Raw genomic sequence first — 9,874 nt, forward strand, 5'->3', positions numbered from 1 at the left:
ACACGGTGCTACGGGCGAACTCTGGGGCACCACTGGACGCGAACCCTTGGCTGGCGGCAAAGGAAAGCATTCGGCAGCGGCAGTCACTCATCGACTTACCCAAGGAGTCCAAGCTGAGGGACTGTGCCAGCACGGTCCTAGCAGGCAAGTTCTCGGAGGCCATGGGCAAGGCGACAGTGCACCAGCATAAGATCAGAACATCGTTGAAGTTACAGAACGGGGGCGTCTTGGTGGAGATGGTCACAGACGAGGGAGCAGCGTGGTTGGCGTCCAAAGCTAATGCAGAGGCCTTCCTGCGGGAGCTAGGGGAGTCAGAGGCCTCGTTTAAGACGAGGTCCTTTAACATTGTTGCCTATTATGTGCCGCTCAACCTCGATACTAACAGTTCTAAGGATAGGAAAGAGATAGAAGAAGCGAACAGAATGCCAGAGGGCATGCTAATGAAGATCAGGTGGATCAAGCCCCTGACACACAGGCGGCCAGACCAACGATTCACTCACATCATTGCCACCTTCTCGGACGCGGAGACGGCCAACAGGGCAATAGTGAACGGTTTATCCATCTGCCACAAGAGGGTATCGGCAGCGAAGTGCAAGAAGGAGCCCATCCGTTGTCTCAAGTGCCAAGGCTGGGATCACATCGCCGCAGAGTGCGATGTCGCAAAGGAGGTAAATATATGCGGAACGTGTGGAGGGAAGGACCACTGGACCAGCAAATGCGAGGCACAGGGGGTCACCTATTGCACCTCATGCAAGACAGACACCCACACCAGCTGGGATCGTGGTTGCCCGACTTTCCTCAGGAAGGTGGACGAGCTGAATGCCAGAGACCCTGCAAACGACATACCGTTCTTCCCAGCAAAGGAAACCTGGACATGGTCCCCATCCTATCCCTCGCAAGGTCGCAGGGTCCCACCCCCAACTGACATTCAGGTCAACTATGCCCAGGCAGGCTCGCAAAGAAGCAGGTACCGACAAACACAGCTCAACTTCGACCAGGCTGCCCCAGGTGGAAGACCGTACGCCAGGGAGGCCAGGGCGCGCCAACGGTCCAAGGCACCAGCAGATAAGTCTCCCCCTCCTTCGTTCCCTAACCCAGAGTCCCCAATAGCTCCGCCGGCATCGAGCAACAGATCGCCGCCCCCCGATAGCGCCCCCACCTTGACCGTGACCCATGTCTGAACAACTGGAACCAACGCCGACTAGATTACGGATACTGCAGGTCAACCTTAACAAGTCTCAAAGGGCGCATCTAGAGCTGTACAACAGGGTATCGGGAAAGGAATGGGACATTGTGTTGGTGCAGGAGCTGCATATAACTTTTACAGGAAATATCAGAACACCAAACGGCTATGTGGCGGTAATGCCAATGGACCGATTCAAGGATGGGGCGCCAACAACGAGGGCGGTGACGTGGGTTAGCGCAGCGCTGGCAATGAAGTCGTGGAAGATTATGAACGTGCCAGGAACTAACGACGTCACTGTCATTCAGCTAGCAGGAGCGTATGGGCGGCTGACGGTTATCAACATATACAACGATTGTGGACACTCAAGAACGCTACGCACGGTCTGTGAGTTCTTACGCACAAACCGAACGGAGGTCATGTCAAGACAGGATGATCACCTCTACTGGGCAGGCGACTTCAACAGACACCACCCCATGTGGGACGACGAGTCGGACAACAGGCTCTTCACGGCCAAGGCATTGGAAGATGCAGGGAAGCTGATAGAAATATTGGCTGACCTAAATCTGAAGATGGCATTACCGAGGGGACAACCGACTTTGGAACATATGGTAACCAAGAAGTACTCACGGCCTGACAATGTATGGTGTACAGAAGATGTCTATGACTTGATAATCCGATGTGAAGTTGACCCTTCACTTCGTCCGCCAGCTACTGATCACTTTCCCATAGCCACATACATCGACTTGCCGCAAGCGCGTTCAACCCCACGTGTTTCCTACAACTTCAGGGCCATGGACTGGGAAGACTTTCAAGAAAACCTGGCAGCCCGATTCCTCGAAATGCCGCCTCCACAGCCGTTGACGATGGAACAACAGTTTCGACAGTCAGCTGAAGACCTCACGGCGGCGATCCAGGATACGATCAGGACCAGGGTTTCAGAAAACAAGCCATGCCCATTCTCCAAAAGATGGTGGAACAGCGACCTCAGCCGGCAGAAAACCACCATAAAAAAGCTAAGTCGCCTCGCATACAAGTTCAGAGCCTTGCCAGATCACGCATCTCACACAGAGCTACGTGAGGCTAGGAACGCGTACGGAGGGGCAATTGTTGATGCAAAGAGAGGGCACTGGGAAGAGTTCCTGGAGAACGCGGCGGAGCAAGACCTGTGGACGGCAAACAAGTACTTCAAGGAACCAGTCGGGGATGGGGGTAAGTCTCGCATACCAACACTCAAGATCCCTGGGGAGGGCGATGGCGCCTTACCACGGGAAGTCAACACAAACGAAGGTAAGGCGGAGGTCCTGGCACAGATGTTCTTCCCCAAGAAGCCGGATCGTTCCAGGGTCCCAGAGAACTATGTGTACCCAGAACCGCTTCCACCACCGCCGCCCATCTCCCAGGAGCAGATTGAGCGCCAAGTCAGGAGGCTCTCCCCCTTCAAGGCCAGCGGCCCCGACGAAATCCCTAACGTGGTACTACAGAAGTGTTATGAGCAGATCGCGGAATACCTGCTACACCTGTTCAGAGGCGTTTTCGCGCTAAGGACCTACTATGCAGGATGGCAGGAGTTCACCACTGCGGTGTTGAGGAAGCCAGGCAAGCCCAGCTACGAAGTACCGAAGGCGTACCGCCCGATAGCCCTGTTGTGCACCATTCCTAAGGTACTGACGGCGATAGTGGCGGAAAGCATCAGCCACCTGGTGGAGAAGAACACCCTGCTTCCTGACACACATTTTGGCGGAAGACCGGGTCGCACGACAACGGACGCCATTCACTACCTGGTTGACAGGATAAAGTCAGCCTGGGGTAAGAGAAAGGTCGCCTCCGTGCTCTTCTTAGACGTCGAGGGGGCCTTTCCGAATGCGGTCACTGACAGACTAATACACAACTTGAAGAAAAGGCGAATCCCAGTGGCATACGTGAAGTTTATCGAGCGGCTGCTACAGGGGAGGAAGACCAAGCTCAAGTTCGACGATTTTGTCTCCGAGCTCATTGAAATCGCAAATGGGATAGGACAGGGGGATCCAATTTCGATGCTCCTCTACATATTGTACAACGCTGACCTATTAGAAGCCTTGAGGCGGTTGGACGAAGACGCCATTGGCTACGTGGATGACGCCCTCGTCATAGCAACGGCCAAAACACTCAAGGGGACGACTAGGGCACTCAAAAGTTACATGGAAAGGAAGAATGGCGGATTCGACTGGGCGCAAGACCACAACTCCACCTTCGAGATCAGCAAGGTCGCCGTGATGCACTGTCAGCCAAACGCAAGAAAACCCGACGATCGCCCTAACCCGGTACTTCGACTTAGAGGGAAGGTGATAAAAGAGGTGGACAGCTACAAATACTTGGGAGTACATGTGGATGGTCAGCTGAGGTGGAGAACACAGGAGAACGAGGCGATAGCAAAGGCAACATCCTATGTTCTTATGTTCCGCAGGCTAACCCGCACCAACATAGGTATCCGGCCCAGGCTCATGCGTCTTCTTTACATTTCGGTGGCCATCCCGAAGATGACGTACGCATTGGACGTCTGGTATGTACCTCCGCACAAGAAGGAGGGCATGAGAAGGAACAGCGGGTCAGTAAGGGCGCTGAAGTCCATGGGTAAGATACAGAGGATAGCCACGCGGGCAATCACAGGGGGAATGTGGACCTCGCCCAACGACCTGTTGGACGCCCACGCTGGCGTTTTGCCAGTGAACCTAATGCTCGAACGTGTCTGTCACGCGGCAGTAGTGCGAGCCTCAACGCTCCCGAGTGGTCACCCGATAAGGGATATGCTCAGAGGGTACAGTAGGACGCCAGCGAAGACTCACCGTTCTCCTTTACAGAAACTAATCGAATGCTTCAAGATCAAGCCACAGCGTTTCGAAACCATCATGCCAGACCCCAGGCCGCCAACCTACAGAAGAGCTTTTACGACCAAGATCGCAGAATCGAAGGAGGTGTCAATCAAAAACGAAGGAAAGGATGAGTCAGAGATTCGTATATACACAGATGGATCAGGCTATGAAGGGAAAGTGGGAGCAGCTGCGGTCCTGTACAGGAAGGGGGTTGAGGAGCCGGAAAGGATACTTCGATACCACCTGGGATCGCTAAAGAGGCACACGACGTTCGAGGGGGAAGCAGTAGGGTCGATTCTGGCAGCATGGATGTTACAAGGGCAGAAGGAGGTGGGAAATTCGGCGGCAACCAGCTATACGGACAGTCAGGCTTTCATCAAGGCAACGGGGGCACGGAAGACTGGGCCAGGGCAACACCTGGTTCTCGAGTATCTCAGGCTAACAGACGTTATGACAGATGGGACTGACGATCACATCCCTCCAGCAGGAACAGCAAAGTTTGCGTTGATGTGGGTGGCAGCGCACAAGGGTGTGAAGGGCAACGAAAGGGTTGACGAGGAGGCAAAGAGGGCAGCACAGGGAGAGTCAAGCCCACCAGAGGATCTACCGCCAATACTCCGGGAGCGCTTGCCCACCAGCGCCACTGCAGTGAAGCAAGGGTTCGCGGAGAAGCTGAAGAACAGGTGGCTCGAGACCTGGAAGGCCTCGCCTCGATATGCAAGGTTCCAACACGTTGACGCGAACTTCCCGTTCAATAAATTCAGGCGGACTAGCGAAGTTTTGTCCAGATCACAGGCGAGCTTGCTAACACAGTTGCGCACAGGGCATATACCGTTGAACAGCTACCTATACCGCATCAAGAGGTCAGTCACCAGCCGGTGTGAGTTGTGCTGGGGGACCGGTCGATTGACGATAACGGAGACGGTGGTACACTACCTGTTTGAATGTCAGGCGTACGCGGCAGAGCGTTACGATATGGATAGAGCCCTAGGGCGCTACTCGAGGGACCTTAAGGCAATACTGGCGAGCTTGGACAGGATAAAGGAGCTGCTTCGCTATGTGGGGCGGTCGGGGAGATTCAAGAACACACTAGGAGATGCCATAGGTGACGTCTCTCAACTGGATTCCGAGGATGATTGACAGGTAGCACTCTTCTTACAGGGATTGTTCCATAAGCATGAAGCAATAACGGCCAAACTGGCCCACAGTCAGAGGGCTCGCCCTCAACACCCCACCCTACCATCTATTCTACCCGCACCTCAGCCTTTGCGGATCTCAAGCTCAAAATCAAACGATGCCAGCCCGAATATATTCAAAGTCACACTCTAGAAAACAGCAACACACCAAAACAAACTTTCTCATTCACCTGATCGCGCTCGTCCCATACAGCTGTACCTATCGCTAATGCGGTCGGGTACTTAGAAGACAAAACACATGACCGATGGAATGCACAGTTAAGCAGAGAGAACGAGGCTACCCCGCTCGCTATATAGATGCGTCCCTAAATGGCGTTTCTGTGCCGGGCTGTGTGGGGGAATTGTCGCCATGGGCGTGCCTCCACCAGTGCAAGGGACGGTCTCCTAGGGGGTCAGGAACACAGGCATTAGGGGCCTTAGGTAGTCTACAAAGTTGTAAGGTCTGACATGGGGCTCTGCCCCAATAGACTTAAATCTGACACAAAAAAAAAAAAAAAAAAAAAAAGAAGACATTGACCGCCTCAGTCTTGCTCCCGGTGTTCGCGTCGCATTGCGAGACCCACGCGACGACCAGGCGCTTGCAATTATTACAGGTACATCGTGGTTTTCCTATTCTCTGCTGAAAGCTGAAGAAGTCATTGCCTGTTGTTAAGTGGACGATGTATATACGCCGGACCGCGTGAAGGAAGCGATGCAATTCTTTGGGGCTGACGACCCAGCTCATCCTTTGGTTGGTTATCTTCGCAATCGTGTACAAGACTTTTACATTGGCGGAAAGGTGCAAGCCATTCAATTGCCCACACATTTCGATGATGTTGCCCTCCGCTGTATGTTCTTGAGCATGTGAAGGCCAATCTGGCGCTGACCATGTGGCAGACACCCCCTCGGAATTGCGCTACCACTTCAAGAAACTCGCGTGGAGAAAAGTTGTCGCTTTCCAGACACGCAATCCAATGCATCGTGAACTTACGGTCAGGGCTGCCTGGCAGCATCAAGCTGTAGGTTGTCGCGATCTGCGTTCGTAGCTCATTTTTGACGTCTTTTTGCAGAATGTTCTTATTCATCCCGTCGTTGGCTTGACAAAACCGGGCGATGTTGACCATTACACTCGTGTTCGTGTTTATGAACCTATCATGCAAAAATATCCCAATGGTATGGGACATCTTGCCCTTTTACCCCTTGCTATGCGTATGGCGGGACCACGAGAAGCAGTCTGGCATGCTATTATACGCAAGAATTACGGAGCAACTCATTTCATTGTTGGTCGCGATCACGCTGGACCCGGTAAAAACTCCCAAGGGAGGGATTTCTATGGGCCTTATGATGCTCACGATCTCGTCCTCAACTATCACGATGAGCTTCAGATCGAGATGGTTCCCTTTCAACAGATGACGTACCTTCCTTCGACGGACGAATACCAACCAGCGGACGAGGTACCCAAAGGCGTCCAAACCTTGGACATTTCGGGAACGGAATTGCGAAAACGTCTAAGGACGGGTTGCGCCAATACCAGACTGGTTCAGCTACGAGTAAAGCCCCCTTTTAACTACCTTATCTCCGAGCTAAGCTTCTATCCTAGCGCCGTTGTTAAAGTTCTCCGTGAAAGCTACCCTCCTAGGAACAAACAAGGATTTGTGCTGTTTCTAACTGGTCTTCCAACTCTGGGAAAGACGCCATCGCCAAAGCTCTCCAAGTAACATTGAATCAACAAGGCGGACGTAGCGTTTCGCTCCATCTCGGAGAAACAGTTCGACAAGAACTTTCGCCGGGTCAGTCTACCATATTTATTTAATCATTCGCTAAACACGTCTTGACCTCCAGACCTGGGGTTTTCCGCGGAGGACCGTCACCAAAATGTTCATCGCATCGCATACGTATCCGCAGAACTCGCTCGATCTGGTGCTGCAGTAATAGCTGCTCCGATTGCTCCATATGAACGTCCCCGCGAACTTGCGCGACAGACAGTACTACAATCCGCTGGTTCGGGTGGAAATTTTTTCTTGGTTCATGTCGCAACGCCTCTTGAGCATTGTGAGAAGACGGATCGTAGGGGCTTGTACGCTCGAGCACGTCGAGGCGAGATTACAGGGTTTACTGGGGTTGACGACCCATACGAAGTGCCAGAGCAAGCAAAATTAGCGGTAGACGTGACAAGGCAAAGTATACCAGAGATTGTACACTCATGCTGGAAACAGAATCACTACTCTAGATCTAGACATATCTCATCCTCACGCGCACCGTTCAATGAAGAAATTCAAGGAATCGTATCTATTAGTCCGTCGAGTCGACGGACTAATAATATCATTTATTCGATGTATACCTCTTTTTTCTCTTCTCTGCGGGAGCGGGAGAGTGAAGATTGCAGAGGACCGCGGAAAAGAAAATAAAAGAAAAGAAAGGAGGAAGGTAGGAAGGGTGTAGTTTGAAAGGAGGGAGGAACAGGGAGAAACGGAGAAAAGAGAACGCAAAAGGGGCGGAAAGATCGAGGAGGACAGGGCAAAGTGAGAGATATAGGTCGAAAGTGAGAGGGAAAGACGACGGGGAGGGAGACGGGGAACGAGGGAGAGTGGAGGAAGAATATAGGCAAAAAAATAAGGTCTTCGAGTATATGATTATCTCTCTGTCTGGGAGTCGAACCCAGCTTTCGCGCGCATCAATGCGTATGACAGGCGCGTGTACTAACCGATATACTAACAAAGAGGTTAATGTGAAAGAAGGAAGACAGGTCGAGAGGCAATGGAGAGACAGTTCGAAGAGGAAAGAGAAGAAAGGGAGAGTGGAAGATAGCAAAACGATACATGGCAAAAAATGGCGACGAAACGGCGGGGAAGAAGAGAAGCGCATACAAGTAGAAAGGAAACCGCACAACCGACCAAAGTAAAGGGAAGACAGGGGGCGCACGAAACGAAAACGCGTGAGAAAGAAAGGAAAAGAAAACGTACGTTGAGTCTTCCGCTCCCTCTCAAGCGTCTCTTCCACCCCCAGGAGCCAGTGCAGCCTTCACGTACCTCTTCACCTCTTTTATTTGGTCTACACCGCGACGGTGATAGTCCACTCTGCCATCGGATTGAGATGGGTGGCTTGTTCCGTCGATGAGTTTGCGGTTGGCGTTGAGCTCCGCCATGGGTTTCGCTTCACTTCCCCTTGAACTTGCGGCTGATGGGGTGGTGTAAACATTGTTGGTCTTAACCTGCGTGAACATGAAAATCTTTCGTCCCAACCGCTCCCTCGCATCACGCACCCGTCCTCTCAGCCTTCGCCTCTCTGGAAAGGCACATGCTGCGCGTGCTCGAGTGATGGGTCGCGCGTGTGATTGCGAGCCATTCGGGGTCGAATGTTAATTGTACTGAAAAGCAGGGGGAGGACGTGGGGGGGTTGAAGTCGATTACCTGCGGGAAGGAAGGAGTGGAGGTCAGCAAGGGAGAGGAAAGTGGGAAGGGGGGGTGGGAATAGGTACCTCGAGGAAGTCGCGCCCCGGGAGACATTTATCCAGCGCTAGAAACTTTGTCGTTCGATCATTGTCTTGTATCTCCTTCTCCTGACCTACCTCAGCCTTCTGACTCTGCTTCCCCTCTGCCCCCTATGCGTCCCCTCCGCTTCACCTTTGCCTCAAACCTCTCATGCATATGTCCCGTGAACCACCATTTCGGTATGAGGGTCTTTAGCAGTATCATCAACGGCGGAGACCCCAACGTGTCCGCGTCAACGGAGGCGCCGAATCCAGGTCTAAGTTTGAGTAGAACTTTGAGGTTTCCGTGGGGTTCGATTGGTTGGAGCCAGTCGTTGTATTGCCTAGTGGGGTATATGCTCCGGATGGAGGGTTGGTCGTATGGGAGGCGTTCGTAGTACTCTTGAGTCCTCGCGTCAGGAGGCTTTTCGGAGTAGCAAGAAGTAAGAGAAGGGCATACCGAGTCGATATTCACCTGCTTTATATATCCCCGACATCCCTGCAATCTGAGTCCCATTCACTTGACTGCACCATGCGTGGCCTAGGAGGTAGATGTTGAGTGCGAGCCAGCCGTCGTGGTACCTGCGTATATGCGCATCGTTGTCAGTCAGCTATAAGGGGGAAAAGAGAAACACGCACAATTCCCAGAAATGACGCCTCGTGGTTCCCGCGAACGACGATAGTCGATGCCGGCGCTTTCTTCCGTCCCGAATGATACCTTCAAAGTTCATCCAACCACTGTCCATTCAGCCAGCGCATACAAATGATTTACGAGGAACTTACTGATGAAACACCTTCATAACCTCCCGACTCTCTATAACCTGCAAATCCTCATGATTCCTGAACGCATACAAGTAGCAGATCAACGTTCAACTTTATACAGGCTCTGTGACTCGAGGAGGGCGAGTTGGGGGTAAACGGAGTCGAGTTTGCCGTGGCAGCATCCTTCGATTGCGATCTATTTGATTAAGAAGGTGGTTAGCAAGGGAGAGGGAAGTGAAAGGAGGAGGAGGTCACGGTTGTTGATGAGCTGTGTGTTTACATATGTATATTGAGCACTTGTGTCCTGTTCATAGTCCTTCTTAGCTCAGTTGGTAGAGCGCGTCACTAGTAATGACGAGGTCAGTCGTTCAAGTCGGCTAGAAGGAATATGACTGGATTATTGTTTTTCCATCTGTTAGCTCAGATGGCAGAA

The 9,874-nt window shown here is 52.3% G+C and overlaps 1 protein-coding gene across 1 annotated transcript; it reads right to left on the reverse strand.

The window, feature by feature from the left end:
- Window positions 1-8,464: 8,464 nt before the first annotated feature.
- Window positions 8,465-9,479, reverse strand: LACBIDRAFT_301878 (uncharacterized protein; the record flags this gene model as incomplete). Its single annotated transcript, XM_001874287.1, has 6 exons — window positions 8,465-8,620; window positions 8,689-8,726; window positions 8,785-9,081; window positions 9,140-9,261; window positions 9,319-9,417; window positions 9,463-9,479. The coding sequence occupies 6 exons, from the start codon at window positions 9,477-9,479 to the stop codon at window positions 8,465-8,467; spliced, it is 729 nt and encodes a 242-aa protein (XP_001874322.1).
- Between the last annotated feature and the right edge of the window lie 395 nt (window positions 9,480-9,874).

The sequence above is a fragment of the Laccaria bicolor genome, genomic scaffold, assembly GCF_000143565.1.
Source record: "Laccaria bicolor S238N-H82 LACBIscaffold_1 genomic scaffold, whole genome shotgun sequence".
NCBI lineage: Eukaryota > Fungi > Basidiomycota > Agaricomycetes > Agaricales > Hydnangiaceae > Laccaria > Laccaria bicolor.